Raw genomic sequence first — 19,296 nt, 5'->3', positions numbered from 1 at the left:
CGGAGCGGCCGAGATGGTGAGAGCGGGGCTGCGGGCCGGGAGCGCGGCCAGCACCGACGGACACAGGGGGCTGGAGGGTCTCGGTCACCGAGCGGGGTCTCTGCCTGCAGGTGCCCGAGCTGGAGAAAGCCACGGTCCGGATCCGGCAGCCCGAGCGTGTGCGGGGGATCATCCAGTCTCTCCGGGAGCAGGGGGTGGCCAAACTGCAGGTACCGGCCCCTTGGTGCGTCGCCCGTGCTCTGCCCTTTCCCCCTTCCTCCTCCCCCGGCCCGGCTTCTCCCAGCCCCGCGAGGGACCTGCGGTGCAGCTGGAGGGGGAGAAGCCCAGAGGAGAGGGAGTGCGGGGCCCCGGACTCCCAGATCTGAAGCTTTAACTGTGCGCCAGTCCCCAAACCCCTGCTCCGCCCAGGATGAAGCCATTCGGTGCCGATAAGAGCTCCGGGGTGGGAGGGTGAGGACATGATCTGCCTCGCCGCTGGCAGGAGCGGCCACATCGTCGCTGCCAGTCTGTGCCCACGGGAGCCTGGTGGTGCTGGGTGCACCTTCTCACAGGTGGCATCACCTTGGGCTGGCTCTGGCCAATGCAGAATGCACTGGGTCACGCACGGATTCGGTTTTCTCCCCTCTTCCAGGTGATTTCCGACTTTGACATGACGCTGAGCAGGTTTGGTTGCAATGGCAGGCGCTGCCCCACATCTCACAGTGAGTGGAAGCTGTTGTTTTCACTGTCACTAGCTCAGTTTGGTTTCTGTGTTTGTATTTGATGTGGTTCCTGTCATTCCCTGTGCCCTCCAAGCCTGGCTGCTCCATCCTGTCTTCCCCACGCAGGCCTGGGCTTCTGCAGCAGTCAGGAGCCTGCTCCTGGGCTGGCTGCCTTCATCCCACTGCCCAGGGCACCGAGGCTGCTGTCTGGCCAAGCCAGGCCCTGTGATTGTGGCCTGCTGTGGGCTCAGAGTGGGAGCCACTGCGTTGGGACCCCACTGTGCTCAGGTCACAGTGTCACCACGGCTTGTATTGGGACGAGCCAGCACTGAGATGCAGGGGAGTTGCTGTATAAAGTCTATTTATGATTCTGTGCTACATCATTGGTGTTTTATTTTCTTTGTAGATATCCTTGATACCAGCCGTGTTATCAGCGAGGATGGCAAGAAGAAGGTGGGTGCTGTGTGTAAGGCACCACATCTTGGCTTGGTGACTCTTGTACATGTCACCTGTCATTGGGAGGTCACACTGGCTGGTGTGGCAGCTCTCCCAGCTGTGGTGGCTTCCAGGATGGAGTGAGAAAGTGTCCAGGCTGCATTTCAGCCAGCAGTGACAGAGAAGTTAAAAAGGGAACTCAAATTTGCACGTGCAGCTGTGGGTGTTTCAGTTTGATAAGAGGAGGAAGGGGAGAGCATTTGGAGTGAGGGGAGAGCCAGCCAGGCTGCTGAGAGCTGCTCAGAGGGAAGCTGCTCAGTGACAAGGTTTTGGCTGTGTTTGGGTAGAGCAATGCTTTGGAGAACTTCAGAAATGCTAGTTTTGCTTAGTCTCTTCAGACCTGATGTTCACTTTGTTCTTTTTCCCTGTGTGATACCCCAGCTGAAGGATCTGCTCCACTATTACTATCCCATTGAAATAGATCCCAACCGGACCCTGGAAGAGAAATGTCCCCTCATGGTGGAGTGGTGAGTCCTGTTTTTGGTGATCTTGACCTTCTCCTGACAACATCTTGTACCTGAGGACTACAGGACATGAGGCTTGAATCATGCCTGGGCTTGGCAGCAATCCCACAAGATTTAGTTGTTGTTTCTGACTTCTGAGGGCCTCTGGGAGCTCTGACATTGCTGCCTTTCCCACATCACATACAGGTGGACCAAGGCCCATGAGCTGCTGGTGCAGCAGAAGATCCACAAAGGTGACATAGCTCAGATCGTCAGAGAGTCAGAAGCGATGCTCAGGTACGGGCATGGGATGTGGTGCTGAGGTTTGGGCATGGGATGTGATGCTGAGGTTTGGGCATGGGGGTGTGATGCTCAGGTTTGGGCATGGGATGTGGTGCTGAGGTTTGGGCCTGGGGATGTGATGCTGAGGTTTGGGCATGGGGATGTGATGCTCAGGTTTGGGCATGGGATGTGGTGCTGAGGTTTGGGCATGGGATGTGATGCTGAGGTTTGGGCATGGGGGTGTGCTGAGATTTGGGCCTGGGGATGTGATGCTGAGGTTTGGACATGGGGATGTGATGCTGAGGTACAGCTTGGCTGCCCACAGCCCTTCTCTCCTGCCCGTGTAGCCAGATCTCTGTGCTGTCACCACACTGCAGTGTGACCAGTGCCAGCCTGCCTTGCTCACTCCCTGGGGCTGAGTTGTAAGGAAGTCAGAACATGAGCCACAGCCTGAGTTTACTCCTCGGCTGCAGGCTGCTCCCTTCCTGCTCTGAAACCACCACCCCTCTCCTGGGCCTTGGCAAGGAGCAGCTGAGGGGCCAGTGCTGGGCACAGCTCCCCATTTGCAGGGCAGGATGCAGGGGCAGCCTGCAGTTCTCTGTTTCCAGCAGAGCTGTGCTCTTTGCACTGGAACTGCCAAGCCTTATGCAGACCCTTGGCTTAGCAGCAGATTTCACCCACAGCACAAAAATGCTGTGCTAGAACTTGCTGTTAAAGCTGACCTGGCAGCAGTGGCCCTAAGGCTGGCTCAGGGAGCTGGGCTCTGCCAGGTTGCTGCCAGGCTCAGGGAGGAGATGGCTTTTCATGAGCCCAAGTTCCACTTCTTTATGGAATTGTGTCCTGGCAGACTGGGGCTGTCACAGTTGTTGTGATCATCCTCCCAACCAGTCTGACCTGTTGCACATCTCCCACTTGTGTGGGTGTGTGTGGGCAGTGTGCCCTGTGCCCCTGCTGAGCAGCTGAGGTGCTCAGGAGATGCCAGGCAAAATGTTCCCACAAGCACCCTCCCAGCTGCTGCACCCAGAGCTCTGGGGTTCTGCCACGGGAGTGCTGCTGCCACAGAGAGCTCGTGCTGTTTGCAGAGCTTGTATCTGTGTTTCTGTTTGGGAATGTGGGCAGGAACAGGAGCTGGGCTGAGCACAGGGCACCAGGCACCACGCTGGGAGCTGGTAACACAGCCCTGTGCAATGGACACTCCTGCTCTAGGGATGGTTTCAGGGAGTTCTTTGATCAGCTGCATAAGAACAACGTCCCCCTGTTCATCTTCTCGGCTGGCGTTGGCGATATCCTGGAAGAGATTATCCGTCAGGCCAACGTCTTCTACTCCAATGTCAACGTGGTGTCCAACTACATGGACTTCAATGATGCTGTGAGTTCCTGCATTGCATCCGTGTGGGGGGAGTGGTGTGGTGCTGGCACTGAGGACTGGGACATGATTAACAGTGCCACCATCAGGTTAAGAGCTGTCTGTCTGTCTGTCTGTCCCGTGTGCTCAGGGAATCCTCACGCACTTCAAGGGACCTCTCATCCACACCTACAACAAGAACAACACGGTGCTGCAGGGCACGGAGTACTTCCAGCAGCTGAGCACAAGGACGAGCATCATCCTGCTGGGGGACTCCATGGGTGACCTGACGATGGCAGACGGTGTTCCCAGTGTGGAGAACATCCTCAAGATTGGCTTTCTCAATGACAAGGTGGGTGAGAGGAGCAGTTTAGTGCTTCCCTACCAGCCTTCCTCCAGCAGGGAAGGGTAGGGGGCTGCCCCAGTGTTTTGGGCATGTAAGGGGTTTGTATGATCTCCTGTGGGGTGTGTGCAGGGACCTGGGGGTCTGCTGAGCTCCCACTGTGTCTGGGAAGTGGTCAGGGTAATTATTGTCTCCCTTTTCAGTACTGTGGGTGGAACATCCTCACCCTCAGCTGCTGGTTGTTGATGGTCCTGGCAGGTGGAGGAGCGGAGGGGGAAGTACCTGGATTCCTATGACATTGTGCTGGAGAGCGACGAGACGCTGGACGTGGTGAACGGGATTCTGCGGTACATCCTGGCTGAGACATGAGCTGGGGACGTGGTGTCCCAGCTCCAGCCACGCAGCAGGCACGGGGCAGGGAATGTCCTTCCTGGGACAGAGCTGCAGGGGACCTGCTGGAGCTGGCTGGGCTCCATCCTGACCTCACTAATGCCCTCAGCCAGCCCTGCAGCAGGAGAGGTGAGAAGGGGGAAGCTTCTCCTTTCCCTTTACACCAACCCTGCCTGGCTCTGCAGTTTCCCACCCAGAGTGACTTCATCCCACTGGGAATTCACCCCTGCCACCTCCTGAGGCCACGACAAACCATTCCATGTTTCAGGCAGAGATGTTCTGCACTTGCTTCAGCAGCTGAGGGTGGAATGGAGACAGTTTACTGTGGGCTGAGGCCTGGTTTAGATGTGCCACTGTGTTCCTGACTAAGAAAACAAGTTTCTCTCTCATCCTGTTTTCTGTGGGCTTCAAAGCTCCTGGGCTGACTCTGGTGCCAGTGCAGCCACTGGGCTGGTGTGGCCCTGGTGGCCATCACATCACCCAGCCCCACATTCCCCGTGTAAACCAGCAGCTCTCTAGCCTCGTGTCTCAGCTCACCCATCCCTCTTGCACCAGTGCAGCTCTTACTGTGGAAAAAAAGCTTTTTCCAGCCGTCCCTGAAGACCCAGAGCTCAGCTGCAGCTGCTGCCCAAAAAGCCAGAAGTAAGTTTGTCTGCCAGAGGAGTAGGGGTGGGGATGGGGGAGGAGGGGCCAATGGCAAAATTTTGAGTTTTAAGCAATGTTTTACCTGACCATGTTTGTATACTAAATTTCTGGGCTGATCCTTGGCTCTCAGAGCAGCAATAGGAAAAGACCATTTTATTTCTGTATAACCTCTGGTTATGTTGGACTATGGGAAGAGCAGATTTGTTCTCTGTTTTGGAATAAAAACATAATTGTCTAAAGCTGGGTCACAGGTGGTTTGTAGCCAGCGCCGAGGGGCTGCTCTGCTCCCTGGGCTGGTGCTGGCAGCTGCCTCTGCTCCCCAGCTCCCCATCCCACCAGAGCCCCCCAGCCCTCACCAGCTGCTGGAACTGAAGCTCTGTTGCCTTTGGTGGAGGATCCCAGGAGGGAATTTTGATTTCTCCTGCCAGACCCAGTGGATGCTGGAGCCTGGAATCCCCCAGGCAAAGCTGGTCCCTGTGCTGCCAACACATGGCCACGTTCCATGGCAAAGTAACCAAACACAGTCAAACTCCTTGGAAACCTGGAGGAATTATTTATTTGGTGCAAGGCAAGTCCCCATTTGAGGGATTCACTCTGCACTGATGTGCTTCTGCATTTCTTCTGTCCCTGTTGAGGACAGACTGCAGGGGCTTTGGGAGCTGGCAGGTGCCAGAGCTGTGCTGGTCCCAGGAGCACACTGAGCACTCCCAAGGCTGTGACCTGCATTTGGCCATTGAAACTAAATGGGTTTGATTTGTCTCAATCACTGGGGGCTAGGAGGTGGGGAGGGTGTGAAGGGGGACAGTGCTGCTCCCTGAGGGCTGGGGGGTGAAGGTCTGTTTCCCTTCTCCCAGCTGATGAGGTGTTTGCCAGGTCCCACAGTTGCAGGGGGCCCAGACTTTTGGAATGGCAGATGCCTGCAGAGTATTGGGGTTCCACCCTGGGAACCTGAGCCCCCTTCAGCTTCTTGGCCCAGGGCAGCAGGGGCAGAGCAGGGACTGGGACAAAAGCCTTCTCTTTCTTCCCTCTAAAGAATTTTAAGTGTATATATAAAAAACCCAATCCCCAACCCTAAACTACAAAATGCTGTGGTGGAGGTGAGGGGGAGCCCCCCTGTATCCTGCCTGCCCCCTGAGGCAGCACAGACAGGGGAGGGGGCTGGAGCTGGACCTGCAGTCACTGGTGGAGGATGAAGGGGCTTAGGGAGGGGACATCTTCTAGTCTGGGTTTATTAGCTGGGGGCTGAGTTTTCCTGCTCAGGAGAACACATCAAAATACCCTCAGTTAGTAAGAGGTGAAAATCAAAACCCAGCCCCCAGCAGGACTGGGGAGGGGCAGGTTCCCAGGATGGGAGACCGGCCATGACACGGCGAGGATGAGTCCTGTCTCCAGGAACAGCAGGGACTGCTCCTCAGAGCTCCTCATGAATCTTCTCCTGGTCCTCATCCGACTTGAGCTTCAGCTCGTTGGGTGTGATCTTCCCATCCTGGTTGCGGTCTTGGTTCTGGAACATGTCAGCAATGACTTTCTCTGGGTCGGAGCTGGGCATGAGGCGGCCTTTCCCCTCCGCCACCTGCGTCTTGATGAAGGTGGAGAACTGGAGAGGGGAGAGGGAAGAGATGCTGCTTTGGGCAGGGCAGGGAGACCACGGCCCGTGCCAAGGACAGGCAGGGACTGGAGCAGAGGCTGCCCTCGGGGACACTGCCCTCACCCAGCAGCAATGGTTGGCTGGGGTGTTCTTCCTGCACAGCTCTGCAGGCTCCCAAGTGCCCAGGGGCAGCAGTGCCCTTCAAGTGCTGCTGCCCAGGGTGGGGTCCCCTGTGCCCCATTTCCTCCTGCACCCCAGCATTTGGGAGCCACTCACCTCATCAGCAGGGATCTCCCCATCCTTGTTGAGGTCCATCTGCTCGTACAGGTTGGCTGGTGGGTCCCCGTGCCAGATGAAGAGGTAGCCCTCAGGAACCCCCTCCTCCATGGAGACCAGCTCCACCTCAAAGCGGAGCACAGCGCTGCCAGGCACCCCTCGGGCTGAAAACACAGCAAAAGCTCCAGCACCACAGGGGGCAAAGCAAAGCCCTGGCTCTGAGCCCACAGCCCTGGCAGGACGGGGGATGGAGCCCAGCAGGGGCCCAGCAAGGCTGAACCACCCAGTTTTCATTGCACACATCAGCCACCACTCCCCTACCTCCGCTCTCCCCGTGGCCCAGGTGTGGGGGGATGATGAGCACCCGCCTCTCCCCTGCACACATGTCCAGCAGGCCACTGTTCAGCCCCTCGATCACCTTGTTGGCCCCCAGAGTTACCTCTTGGGGCTTCTCATAGTCGTGGCTGCAGGAGGCACAGAGGAAACAGCGCAGGTGAGAAAAGTCCCTCAGATCTAGTGGGCAGCCCTGAAATCCCAACCCCTCCATCCCACCGTGGCCCAGAATCCCACATCCTCCACCCTGATATGCCATGAAGTTCCACAGCCTCCATCCCACTGTGTCCTTTGAACTCTCCTCCCCGCTGCCCCATCCTGCTGCCCCGTGCCCTGTGATGCTCCAGCCCTGCCTGTGGCAGAGCAGATGGTCCCGGTGCTGCCCAGTGCCTGCCCACCCCCAGCCCAGTGCCAGGCAGGGTTTGGTCCCAGGAAGGACGGGAATGCTCGGGGCACGCACGAGGAGAAGAGCCGGGTGCCATCCAGCAAGGAGCAGTTGTAGTGGTAGCGGACAAAGTCCCGGTGGCGGGTGGTGACATTGCAGCCCTCGGGCCGGAACACGGTCTCGATCTCCACCGGGTCCTCAGGGTTGTGGAAGTCGATGATGTGGACATCAAAGATGAGCACGGCTGAGCCGGGGATTTTATCTCCTGGAAGAGGAGGATGAGGAGAGCTGCTGGAGCGCTGCAGGGCAGGTGAAGCCTTTCCCTGCTGCTTCCCACACCCCTTGATGTGCTCGTCTCTCAGAGCCCTCTGCACATTTACCTGCACCGTTCTCCCCGTAAGCCAGGTGTGGGGGGATGACCACTCGCCGCTGCTCTCCCACGCAGACCCCCTGCAGCCCCTGATCCATGCCAGGGATGATGTAGCCCTTCCCAATGTAGGTGTTGTAGGTCTCATTGCGGGAGTAACTGCAGCAAGAGAACCCCCAGCACCATCAATGCCCCAGCCCCTACACCCCAACCCACACCCCTCCTCTCAGCCTCTCCTGCTCCTCCAGAAACCAAACCTTGCTCCAAGAGATGCAATAAACAGATATTGTCCTTTTTAGCCTATTTCATGCCCATTGTTCCCTCTCAGCCTTTCCTTGCAGTTGTGGGGTGGGAGAGGACATCAGGGGCTCTCCCTGTGCAGCTGCTTCCTCCCACACCTGGAGTCAAAGAGCGTCCCGTCCATGAGTGTCCCGTTGTAGTGGTAGCGGACAAAGTCCCCGGTCACAGCCCGGCGTTTGCAGGACTCTGGCACCTCCAGGTGCTCCAGAAAGACACCATCCTTGGGGTTGTGGAAATCCACCAGCAGCACGCTGAACACCAGCGATGCCTGTGGTGGGATCACAGTCCCTGGGGGAGGAAGGACATGGGTCAGCCTGAAGGAGGGTCCTTCTGCACCAGGGGGCTCTGGTCAGAGCTGGGAGGGAAGGGGCTGGCACGATGGGGTGGTGCCTGGCTCACCATAGCCCTTCTCCCCATAGGCCAGGAACGGGGGGATGATGATGCTCCTCTTCTCCCCAGCGCACATGCCCAGCAGCCCCTGGTCCATGCCCTTGATCAGCCACCCGGTGCCCACATAGGTGTCGTAGGTGCTGCCCTTGCTGTAGCTGTTGGTGGAGAATGAGGCTGGGGATGGCTCAGCAGCCCCAGCCAGAGCAGGGCTGTGCCAGAGGCTGGTTTGGGGGGTCATGGAGCTGCACCAGCCCTGCTGGGGAGCCGGGAGGGAGCACAGGGTGAGGCTGCTCTGTGTGCCCAGCCTGCTGCCCCTGGGTCCCTGCCACCCCTAGTGACCCAGTGGCAAGGCAGAGGCTGCATCCCAGCCCCACAGCCCTCTGCCCTGAGGCCAGGTGCATCCCAGTGGCATACCTGGAGTCGAAGGGGGTCCCATCCAGCAGGGTGCCGTTGTAGTGGTACCGCACAAAGTCCGAGTTCTCCACCGTGCGGTTGCAGCGCTCAGGTTTGGACAGGGTGGTGATCTGCAGCTTGTCATTCTTGTTCCAGATGTCCAGCATGACGACGTCAAAGTACAGGGTGGCATCTGGGGGGATCAGCCCCGCTAAAGGGGCAGCAGCAAGGACAGAGCACCTTAAGTGGGACTAAGACTAAGCCCAGGCTGGCCATGGGCTCTGTCTCCTGAAGCCTCCCCTGAAGCTGCTGCTGCTCAGGGCTGCTGGTGACCCACGCCAGCCCCTGGGAAAGCAGCACAGACCAGCTGGGGGCAGGACCCCTCCTTCCCAGGGAAGCCCCACTCCAGCACCACTCGCCCTGGCCATGGAGCCACCCTTAAGCCGCATCTGCCAGGGAGGCACTGGAGCCCTGTCCCTGCTAAGGCCAGCCCGGGGGGTTTTGGTCCCTCACCCCCCCGTGCCAGGGCCCCTTACCCACGCCGATGCTGCCGTAGCCCAGGTGGGGTGGCACGATGAGGTGACGCCGCTCGTTCACGCACATCCCCTGCAGCCCCCGGTCCATGCCCGTGATCAGCCGCCCAACGCCCACCACACCGGCCACCGTGGCCCCTCGGTCATAGCTGGGGCAAAGGGACACACCCGTCAGAGGTGAGAAAAAGGATGGAGCTCCAAAGCTGCCGGTGCTGGTGGGGCAGGGCAGAGGGACAGGGCTGCCCCTTCCCCAGTGTGCAGAGCTCCCATCACAGCCTGTGAGTCCCCGTGGTGCAGGCAGAGTCCACAGCTCAAAAACACGGATGCTAGAGGGCTCAATCTCATGCTGCTGGAGGGCAGCTGGCCCCTGGGGCACTGGTCAGCACTTCAGCCTGACTCTGCACCCCCAGAAGCCATCCACACCCTCCCCAGATCTCACCCACTGAGCTGGGCTGGAGGCCGGCAGCTCTGGGGCTTCCTGCTGCTTCCAAATCATTTTGTATACAGCACATTGGAGCTTTACACAGTGATGAGGAAAGACAACGTCCCGGCCTCATTTTTAAACTGCAAATTTGTTTTTATTTTTAAACCTTAAAATACTCCAAGAAATTACTGGAGCAACAGATAGTCTCCGGGCAGAGAATTCTTTTAGCAGAGAGTGTCCCCAGGCTCCCACTGCAGTTACTTTCCCCATTCATGCTTACAAGGAAGATAAGACACATCAAACTGTGAACACCTTTACTTTCCAGAGCTCCAAAAAAAAAGCCTGGGAAATTTTTATTGCTACATGGTGCTGGGGCTGAGCCCCAGCACGGCTCCAGCTGTTTCTGTGCCCCCAGTTCTCCTCCCCACTCATGGTGCTGCAAACCAGGGGCTGCCCCAGCCCTGATTCCCAGCCAGCGTGAGCAGAGCAGGGACGAGGGGCCAAGGAACACTGAGCCCAGCAGAGTGAAGCCTCTGGGATAATGAAGGGTTTTGCCACTGCCACGTCTCCAAGTGCTTTAAGCATTTCCCTGCCTGTGCAGCACATGTAGATACGTGTTCATGAGTGCAGAGTGTGCCAGGTAGGGCAAAATCCCAAATTCTGCCTGTGCCCTGGACAGGCTACCCCACAGCTCTGCAGAGATCCCTGAAGGGCTGGGAGCTTCCGTGGGACCTGGCAGGGGCTGCAGAGCTGGGCTGGGGGTTCGCTTCAGCCTGAGATGTGTTCAGCCACCAAAAGCCCTTCTTGGCTCAAAGCCGGGGGTGCTGGGCGTTGTCTGGCCGGGCCGGCCGTGCCCCGGGGCTGGGGGATGGCATGGGGGTCCCCGCAGCTGCCTGCCTGCCCCGGCATGCGGGCTGGGGGCTGGGGGAGGCATGCAGGGTCCCGCCGCAGCTGCCCCCCGCATGCAGCCCCCGCACAGCCGCGGCGATACCTGGAGTCAAACTTTTTGCCATCTTTAAAGGTCCCATTGTAGTGGTAGCGAATGAAATCCCCCATCTGCGCCTCCCGCAGGCAGATTTTGGGTATATAGTATCTGTCTATCACCACGTCTTCTAAAGGGCCGGGGTCGCCCAGCGCCGGGGCCCCCAGGACGCCCAGGAGGAGGAGGAGGAGGAGGAGGAGGCAGCGGCTGCCCAGGGCCATGGCCATGGCGGTGAGCGGCGGAAGGGCCCGGCGGGGGGAAGGAGGAGGGCGCGGGGTTCAGGACGCCCCTTTCCTGCCCGGGACGCCCCTTTCCTTGGCTTTCCCTTCCCTTCCCCTCCGCCCGCCCAGCCCGGCCCTCCTGGAATTTCTGTAGACGTGTCCGGGCCCCGCCGCGCTCCCCCCGCCGCGCCTGAGCTGACACCGCGGCAGAGAACCATGCACGGCGGGAGGGGTTATTCCTTTCCCCTCTTTTGTTTTTCCCCTTAGGTTTATCCCTCCTTTTTTTTTTAATTTCTCTTCTTCCCCCTGCCCCCCCTTTTCATCTTTTTTTTACTCTCCTCTTTTTTTATTTTCTTTTCCCCTCTCATTATTTACTCTATTTTTTTTTTTTTTCTTTTTTTCTTGGGCAGTTCTTCCTCCGAAGGAAAAGCTGACGGAGCCATTGGGGAGCGGCTGTGCGGCTTCAGGCCCGGCCCAGCCCCAAGTCCTAACTCTGCTGTGCCTCCTCCTCCTCCTGCTCTTCTGCCGCTGCCAGCTCATTGCACCCGGCCCAAGATGCTGCTGCTCAGCCCCAGAAGTTTGGGAGAATAAATAAAAGGAATTAAGTGTTTTAATAACGAGTCAGCTGCTGGCAGAGTCTTTACTGAATGGCGATGATTAAAAATGTGAAATTCTCCTAGCAGCCCTTCCCAAACACAGCCTGAAGCGCTCACAGAGGTGTTGCCCACACATCCCTGCTCCCCCAAATCCATCGGCAAGAAACAAGTCCTGTGGGGAGTTCCAGGTGGGAAATGCAACAGGCTGTGAACCCAAACCCAAATCCCAGCTCAGCTCCTCTGAGGCTCTGCTGCCAAAGAGAGCAACAGCTCCAGCAAAGCATCGTCAGCTCCCCCAGCTCAGCCCGGGGTGCTCTGCAGCCCCCCAACACAGCACACCGGGGCTGAGCACCTTCAGCGCTGCTCGGAGCAGCCCGGGGGGACACGGGGCTGTTCCCGATGGGGTGGGGACAGGCCCTCAGTGCCCCGAGTGAGTGCTGACAGGGGTGGTGGCACCCAGTCGTGTGTGGCGCTGGGCCCGGCCAGCAGCCTCTGGTCCGCAGGGAGAAACCTCAGCAGCGTCCTGGCTCCTGCCCCGCGCTGGGACATCCCTCAGTGCCACCGTCCAGCCAGCGACAAAGCGCTGGGTTTGGGCCGGGGCCAGTGCGGCCATGCCGAGGCCTGGCACGGGACATCTCTGGGACCGGGATCTGGCACGGCACAGGGCGTGCGGCCTCGGGCTTGGCAGCGGCCGGCGGCGGCGACACCTCCGGGCACCGCCGGCCTAGAGGGTCCCCCGCGCACGGCGGTGCTGAGGCCCCTCGCTCCGTGCTGCGCGCTCCCCCGAGCTCCCCTGCGCGCTCCCCTGCGCGCTCCCCGAGCTCCCCTGCGCGCACCCCCGAGCGCCCCTCGCCCCCCTGCGCGCTCCCCCTCGCCCCCCTCGCTCCCCTGCGCGCTCCCGCGGCCCGGCGGACCCGCACTAAGACCCTGCGCTCCCGGTTCGCACCGCCCAGCCCCGCCGCCCGCCCCCTGCGCGGGCCCGGCGCGGAGCGCGGAGCGCGGGCAGTGCGCGGCAGCGGGGATGGGCGGTGCGGTGCCGGTACCGGCTCCGCAGCCGGCCGTGCTGCTGGCGGTGCTGGCGGCGGGGCTGTGCGCGGCGCAGTACGAGCAGTACAGCGTGCGCGGCTTCCCCGCGGCCGCGCTGGAGCCGCTGCAGGGCGCCTACGCGCGGGCGCTGGAGCGGTACGCGGACGCGCAATGGGCGGAGAGCGCTGAGGGGCTGGAGGCCAGTCTGCGGCTCCACAGGCTGCTGCGGGACAGCGAGGCGCATTGCCACCGCCGCTGCGCCGGGGAGCCCCCCGCGGGGGAGGATCCCGCCGAGGAGCCCCGCGGGGAGCGGGACCCCGAGTGGGAGTGGGAGCGGGAGCTGCGGCTCTTCGGGCGGCTGCTGCTCCGCGCCGGCTGCCTGCGCGCCTGCAAACGGGAGCTGCCCGTGTTCCAGCTGCGCTACCCGCCGGCGCAGACCCTGCGCGACTTCCAGCGCCGCCAGCCCTACCAGTACCTGCACTACGCGCTCTTCAAGGTGAGGCGGTGCAAATGGCAAGGGGTGGGGGTGGGGGGGGTCCTGCTTCTCCGTCCTGCTCTCCTCCACTCTGCCCCCTGACTGGGCACACCCCATCCCGTGCCCCATCCTGTGCCACCCATCCTATACCTCCTCTTCGACGCCCCAGTCCTGCATCTCCATCCTGTGCCCCCATCCTACGCTGTCTGCCTGCACCCTCTGATCTGCCCACCCTGAGCCCCACTCCCGTCTATCTCTGCACCCTCTGAACCCGGCTCCCCTCCATCCTGCACCCTGCTGTCAGGAGCTTCCCCCTCACTCCCCATCTGGCATCCCCCACCAGCTCCTCCATCCTGCCCCTGAGCCGTGGCACGTCAGCATCATCTGGGACACATCAGGCAGAACGACTGAGGGGCCCCTGTGCTTGTGTCCCTCTGCCTCACCTTGTGCTGCCCTGGTGCCCCAAGGTCTCCCTGGACAGGCAGAGCATTCCCTGGGCACAGTGCACAGGGGCTGCCCCAGCTGAGGGGCCTGAGCTGGAGGGTCCAGTGCCTCTGTGATTGCCATGGGACACGTGTCTGGATGCTCCATAAGAAAGAAAGACTTGCTCAGTTTCACAGTGCAGATGTGGAGGGAGGTTTTGTGGAGGGAGGTTTCAGAAGGCATCTGTCTTGGTTTGAAAAGACAGGTGTCTTCTAAGGAAGGCAGGAGCCTCCCTTGAAATGGAAAAATGTAAACCCCCCCCCGCTCCCCCAATTATTATAATCTTGAAATCAAGGGGTTCTCAGGCAAAGATATGGGAATAGGAATAACAGGTTTTTATTAGGAGAATTAAAAATAAAAATGCAGTAGTACAAAAAAAAACCTAAAAAGCACTGACAGAATGCAACCTGACACCCTGTTGGTCAGTGTGTTGGTAGCAGTCCAATTAAATGGTGACTGCAGTGCTCCTGGAGTGACAGATGTGGTTCTGTTGAAGCAATGATCCTGTAGAAGGGTGTAGTTTTCCTCTGAAGGTCCCTCGGTGGTGTAGATGGGTCCAGTCTTCCTCTGGGAATCCAGTAGAGTAAGGCTGACTGCAGTTTTCCAAGTCTCAGATTATATCCAGGTAGGAATGCTTGGCTCCTCCCCCTGGGTGGAGCTTCTCACAATGGGGTGAGGTAATTTTATCAGTCACGAAGTGACACTCAGTGGCCCATTAACAGAAGATATCCCCCAGGAGTTATGAAGGATGGGCCACAGAACAGATAAAGAGCACTGCCCCACCAGGTTTTAACAGATGATAATAGAATACATACTTTTGGTTACATCTTGCACTGCAACCCAAGACAGGCATCCTGCTCAGGTGCCCGTGTGTTGGCCAGAGTGTCTCTGGCAGGGGAAGTCCTCTGGTCAGGGTCCTGGTCCCTGGCCACCTGCCACTGTGGGTGCTGTTTTAGCGCTCAGTGCCGCAGCCCCACTCACCTGGCAGTGGTGAGGGCTTAGCTTCATCCTTAATGCCTTTTCCTCATGCTGCTCTGGCCCAAACCCATTTCATGGATGGGTCATTCCACCCTCCCTCCTTGCCTCTCACTCCCCTGAAGCTCCAGCCCAAGAGCCTGTAAAGCAGCAGGGGCAGCAGCCAGCTCTGATGTCAGCGTTGGAGAAGAGCAGATGTGTGGGTCAAACCCACACCATGTGGATCCACCTCACGCCACGTGGATCCACCTCAAGCCACGTGGAGCACTCCTGGCTGGATGTGGGGGCTCATGAGGGGCTGAGCTGTCCCAGTGCTCACCATGGGCACAGGAGTTACCTGCCAGGTCCATGTTCCCAGATCCTGTCTGTTCACCACTGTCAGTGGATGATTGTGCAGTTCCCCACAAGGATCACCCCTCTGTCCTGCAGCCCAGGGGTCTGGCTGGGTGCTGAGGCCCCTTTGGCTGCAGCAGTGGCCCAGGCTGCCCAGCAGCAGGTCTCTGCACTGGCTCCTCCTCCCTCCACAGTCAAATAAGATCGAGAAAGCAGTGTCTGCTGCCCACACCTTCCTGCAGAAAAACCCCAAGCATGAGATGACCTTGAGGTACCTGAACTACTACAGGACAATGCTGGATGTGGATGAATACCTGGTTGACCTGGAAGCTCAGCCCTATGAGGTAAGGAGGGGAAGGGGCTGGGGCAGGAGAGGAGCTCCCCAGGGCTCGAAGCACGCCTGGTCCTGCCAAACCCCGAGGGAAGCAGCTCTCCCTCACTGAGCAGTGGTCCTTGGCAGCCAATATTCGTGCGGTCGGTGAAGCTGTACAACAACGGGGATTTCCGGAGCAGCGCAGCCGACATGGAGCAGGCGCTGGCCGAGTACTACAAGGCGTACGAAGATTGTCTGGCCGGCTGCGAGGGTGCCTACGAGCTTCAGGAGTTCAAGGACTTCTACCCTGCCATCGCAGGTAGTGGAGGGCTGGGGGACGGCAGAGCTGGGGAGGTGATCAGGGGTGCAACACCCGGCATCTCCCCCCAGACCACCTTGTGAGCGTGCTGCAGTGCAAGGTGGACTGCGAGACCGAGCTCACTCCCAACGTGGGCGGCTACTTTGTGGAGAAGTTTGTGGCCACCATGTACCATTACCTGCAGTTCGCTTACTACAAGTGTGAGTGGCAATGGGAGCAGGGGACGGTGTCCTGGGGCACCCCGGGGTGCTGTGGGCCCTGGGAGGGCTGTCACCCCCGTGTCACCCTGTGCTGCTCCCCGCAGTGAACGACGTGCAGGACGCGGTGCGCAGCGTCTCCAGCTACATGCTCTTCGACCCGGGTGACACCGTGATGCAGCAGAACCTGGTCTATTACCGCTTCCACCGCGAGCGCTGGCGCCTGCGGGACGAGGACTTCGAGCCGCGGCCGGTGAGGACCCCCCAGCCCCCCCATCCTGCGGCCCTGCACTGACCAGAGAGGGGCTGACACGGCCCCTCTCCCCTGCTGTGCCCAGGAAGCCGTGCGCTACCACAACCAGACGGCCGCTCAGAAGAAGATGCTGGAATTTGCCCGGCAGTACCTGCAGGATGATGATGAGGTACCTGCTGGGCCCGACGTGGGATGCAGATGGTGCCTATGGGGTGCTTTTGGGGGTGTTGGGTGGTTTGTGTGGGTGCTGCAGGGACCTTCCAAAGCAGCCCTGGAGCAGAGACTGCAGGTGAGGCTGCCGAGCTCCCCTGCCCCCTCCTGTGCTGCAGATGGAGGTGGATGGTGCTGAGGGGCCAGAGGTGCTGGACCTGCCCTCTGATGGCGAGTTTGAGGGTGAAGGTGACTACGAGGAGGGCTTCTTCGCAGAGTGGTGGCAGGAACCCAAGACCAAAGGAGACAAAGACGAACAAGGTTCCTGATACCCCAAGAGCTGGGGGCCAAGGGTGGGGGATCTGCTTCCCACACCCCTGGTGCCATCAAACTCTCCTTGTTTACAGAGATCCTATGATGAGCCAGGTGAAGGGGCACCTGGCACCAGCTGAGCTGGATGGTGGTGGCTCTGTGATGCCATCTTGGGGACATTGGGCTTTGGGCTCCTCCCAGCCACTGGTAGGAACTCAGACTCATGGGGAGGGGCTGATCCTGCCTAGCATCCTGCAGCAGGGCTGCCTTTACCACCTGGATGTCTGCTGCCCTGGCACAGCCCAATTCCTGTCACTGGAACACCCTGAACGTCCCTGCCTGCCCAGGGGCCTGGGCCACCCCTGCCCCCAGTGCCCCAGGAGCCCCGACCAGCAGTGATGCCTCACAGCACTGGGGTTTTCTGTGTCCCTCAGCTGCTCCCCAGGATCTGTGGATGATGCCCCAGGATTGACCCCTGTGTTGTCTTGAGGGGCTTGGGGGGCTACCCCGACTTTGGGAGCAGTGCACAATGCTGCTGGAGCTGGTCCTGCCCCTTCCTGTGGCTCCATGAGGCTCCTGCTCCTGTTCCTTCAGCCTCCCAGGCATAGCCCAGGTCCCCTTGGAGTCCCCAGCCTGGTTCTACAGGGGACTCCCGCTGTGCCAGGTGCCTGTGTCACCATGGGACTGCAGCTTGGTGAGGCTGTGGTGCCTGTGCCCTGCCCCTGCCTTGAATTTTTGCCACACCAGCCCTCTCTAGCCTTAAGCTCCATTAATTTAAGATTTTCCCTCTTGCACAGTTGCTCTTTTTATATATTTACTGGTGCTGAACTTTTAATAAAATCCAGACTGGTCTTTTCATGGCTGCCTCCACCTTCCACGTGCTGCCACGATGGGATCCAGGAGCTCAGGGTGGGAGAGACCCCACTGTGGGAGAGGAAGGGATGAGTTCAGGCCTGGACATCCCCACAGGTGACCTGGGGGAACTTTTGGGGCTGTGGACCCATGGAGGCCATGAGAGCAGCCAGGCTCCTGTGAGGCTCTGGGTTCTCTGAGGGGGACCCCAATTTGGATCCATGACCCCCTCATTGTTCAGGGGAGTGTCAGGTGGGGTATAGGGCTGCAGGGGGCTGAAGGGCAGCATGTCCTACCCCACATGGCTCTTTGGGGCGTGATATGCATGATCTGGTGGTTGTTTTGGGGTGCAACACTGTGACACTGCTCCTTGGGGATGCATCCTGCTCCTGGATCCGAGGGTGCAGCCTGCATCCCCCGATGGAGGTGGGAGGTGGCAGGGTGGGATGACCCCTCTCCTGCCTGCATCAGGGCGTTTTGGGGCTCACAGGGGGTCATGTTGGTGCTGACAAGGCTGTGCCAGTCCTGGGCTGGAGGTGTCGAGCAGCGTGTGGCTCGCTCCTCCCTGCCGTGTTCCCGCTCGGCATGGAAATTGGCTACGAGGACTGAAACTGAGAGGCTGAATCACAGCGTTGGCCCCGGGGGAGGGAAGGGATGGGAATGGAAGGAAGGGGGTGGCAAGAGGCTGCCAGCACCCCACCCTGCCCTGCCTGGAACCCCTATTCACCAGGGCTTTTCCAGCTCTGCAGGGCACGGGGCGGGGGGCAGGGGCTGAGCCCCCAGACCCGTGGGCAAAGCTCAGGGCTTGGGAGACAGTGCTGGGAGGGAGCGCCCACTGCACCCCTGCGCCGGGAGAGGGCTGTCCTATCACCTGGGAGGAGTGGGCTTTGTCACCGATGGGTCACAGACACCTCAGGGGGTGAGTGCCAGCCTGCTGGGGTGTGGCCGGTGGCACTCGCGAATGGATGAGAGGGAAGCGCTGAGGCCAGCGCTGGCACCGCAGCCCAGGGGACAAAGGCCTGCGAATCTTCCCAACAGCCGGGCGAGGGTGGCACTGGGCCCACGGGGCCTCCGCCCTGCTCTGACACACACCTGGGCACCGTGTCCCCTCCCCAGCCCCACACTTACGTGGAGAAGACAGCTCCTTGCTCCCACTGATCTACTGGCACCAGAAAAAGCCCCTTGCAGCCTTGAGCTGGGGTGCCCAGAGTCCCTTCCCTGGTCCCAGCTGCAGCCCCTGGATGTGCCGGTGCTGGCTGCACCCATCGCACCTGGCAGTGCCAGGCAGGAGCAGCAGCTCTGGGAGCGGTGCTGTGACCCCAGCAGTGGCTGTGACAGTGAGCATGGCCACCATTCTGTCCCCCAGGACACAAAGAGTGGAGCGGGGCAGTGCCAGGGGTGCAGAGATGGGATACGGAGTGACTGATTTGGGACACGGAGGTGGGATGCAGGGGGATGCAGGGGGATGCAGGGGATGCAGGGGGATGGGTTACATACATGATGAACACATCGTCGCGCTTCCCTGACACCCTCGACCTTGACCAAGGGGGGAGTGTGAATGAGATTTCTGGCTGACACCTGAGCTGTGCTGTGCCCTGCCGTGCCATGTCGCGCCGTGCTGTGCCGTGTGCCCATTTCCTTGTGCCGAGAGCTCTCTCGCTGTGCTCCGGATCTCCCGCTCAGCGCACAGCCATCAATTCCCTTTTTCTTGCAGAGGCGGTGGAAGCTCTGTCTCTCACCTCCCTTGGGAGCTGAGAATCCCCGCCTGGCAGCGCTCACAGCCAGACGTGCCAGGAACCGTACAGGCAGCGGGGGTGCAGGATGCTCCCTCCTCATCCTCACCGGGGCAGAATCCTCCTGCTCACCACACCTGGGGGTCCTGAGATGGGCTGGGACGTATCCAGTGGATGACTCGGGCACTGGGTGACGGCGGCTTCGCCCGGGACGCGGCGGCAGCACCCGGCTGGACCGGTCCGGCGGGGACCGGGTTGACGCGGCTCCAGGAGCCCCGAGCCCTTCCCGAACGCCTCTTCCTGCCGCCCCCGCGCTGCTGCCCCGGGGGGTCCCCGCACGGCCCGGGGGTCCCCGCGCCCCCGGCCCTGCCCAGGGGAGGGTCCCGGCCCCACCTGGCCGCGCCCACTGACGTCACCCAGGTGGTCCCCTCGTGGTCGCGCCC

General features: G+C 60.3%; 4 protein-coding genes and 1 long non-coding RNA gene across 8 annotated transcripts in view; 3 read left to right on the top strand and 2 right to left on the bottom strand.

Annotated features, from left to right (window-relative positions):
* Positions 1–4,883, top strand: part of NT5C3B (5'-nucleotidase, cytosolic IIIB) — an 11,034-nt gene extending 6,151 nt beyond the window's left edge. For 2 of the 4 annotated variants that reach the window (XM_033520051.1, XM_033520050.1), the window contains 8 exons: positions 111–209; positions 632–701; positions 1,108–1,154; positions 1,578–1,663; positions 1,847–1,936; positions 3,128–3,290; positions 3,418–3,618; positions 3,868–4,883. In XM_033520051.1, coding sequence (XP_033375942.1) covers positions 111–209; positions 632–701; positions 1,108–1,154; positions 1,578–1,663; positions 1,847–1,936; positions 3,128–3,290; positions 3,418–3,618; positions 3,868–3,978 — 867 coding nt within the window. In that variant the 3' untranslated portion in view covers positions 3,979–4,883. Of the gene's footprint in view, positions 1–6; positions 17–110; positions 224–631; positions 702–1,107; positions 1,155–1,577; positions 1,664–1,846; positions 1,937–3,127; positions 3,291–3,417; positions 3,619–3,867 lie in introns of those variants that run through there. The other 2 variants (XM_015651150.1, XM_015651151.3) reach the window with 2 other exon arrangements.
* A 291-nt stretch (positions 4,884–5,174) lies between these two features.
* On the bottom strand, positions 5,175–10,904 carry FKBP10 (FKBP prolyl isomerase 10). The gene is made up of 10 exons (XM_015651118.3): positions 10,625–10,904; positions 9,213–9,358; positions 8,698–8,887; positions 8,293–8,438; positions 7,992–8,181; positions 7,607–7,752; positions 7,302–7,491; positions 6,830–6,972; positions 6,509–6,672; positions 5,175–6,241 (listed from the first exon to the last, which is right to left on the bottom strand). Exons 1-10 carry the CDS (start codon positions 10,840–10,842, stop codon positions 6,056–6,058), a joined length of 1,719 nt encoding a protein of 572 aa, XP_015506604.1. The 5' UTR covers positions 10,843–10,904; the 3' UTR covers positions 5,175–6,055.
* LOC109022985 lies at positions 10,765–11,456 on the top strand. Its single transcript, XR_002002476.1, has 2 exons — positions 10,765–10,846; positions 11,247–11,456. It is a non-coding gene; the product is annotated as an uncharacterized LOC109022985 (long non-coding RNA).
* Positions 11,457–12,419: 963 nt separating this feature from the next.
* P3H4 (prolyl 3-hydroxylase family member 4 (inactive)) lies at positions 12,420–17,126 on the top strand. Its single transcript, XM_015651047.2, has 8 exons — positions 12,420–12,954; positions 14,919–15,068; positions 15,185–15,356; positions 15,428–15,556; positions 15,661–15,806; positions 15,892–15,975; positions 16,136–16,277; positions 16,364–17,126. The coding sequence occupies exons 1-8, from the start codon at positions 12,454–12,456 to the stop codon at positions 16,372–16,374; spliced, it is 1,335 nt and encodes a 444-aa protein (XP_015506533.1). The 5' UTR covers positions 12,420–12,453; the 3' UTR covers positions 16,375–17,126.
* LOC107215084 (proline-rich protein 36-like) overlaps positions 17,113–19,296 on the bottom strand; it is a 2,566-nt gene continuing 382 nt past the window's right edge. The window contains exon 2 of the mRNA XM_015651046.2: positions 17,113–19,246. Within this exon, the coding sequence (XP_015506532.1) occupies positions 18,033–19,246 (1,214 nt within the window). The 3' untranslated portion in view covers positions 17,113–18,032. The remainder of the gene's footprint in view (positions 19,247–19,296) is intronic.

Source organism: Parus major, chromosome 27, assembly GCF_001522545.3.
Source record: "Parus major isolate Abel chromosome 27, Parus_major1.1, whole genome shotgun sequence".
In the NCBI taxonomy this organism is placed as follows: domain Eukaryota; kingdom Metazoa; phylum Chordata; class Aves; order Passeriformes; family Paridae; genus Parus; species Parus major.
This window is presented reverse-complemented; position numbering and strand designations above follow the sequence as displayed.

Bases quoted from the DNA above. Each gene is read 5' to 3' on its own strand.
- P3H4 (XM_015651047.2), top strand. From the start codon at position 12,454: ATGGGCGGTGCGGTGCCGGTACCGGCTCCGCAGCCGGCCGTGCTGCTG. The intron at 12,955-14,918 runs GTGAGGCGGTGC...CTCCCTCCACAG, and splicing joins TGCACTACGCGCTCTTCAAG to TCAAATAAGATCGAGAAAGC. The intron at 15,069-15,184 runs GTAAGGAGGGGA...GGTCCTTGGCAG, and splicing joins TGGAAGCTCAGCCCTATGAG to CCAATATTCGTGCGGTCGGT.
- FKBP10 (XM_015651118.3), bottom strand. From the start codon at position 10,842: ATGGCCATGGCCCTGGGCAGCCGCTGCCTCCTCCTCCTCCTCCTCCTC. The intron at 8,439-8,697 runs GTATGCCACTGG...CTCCACCAACAG, and splicing joins GGGACCCCCTTCGACTCCAG to CTACAGCAAGGGCAGCACCT. The intron at 7,753-7,991 runs GTGTGGGAGGAA...CTCTTGCTGCAG, and splicing joins GGGACGCTCTTTGACTCCAG to TTACTCCCGCAATGAGACCT.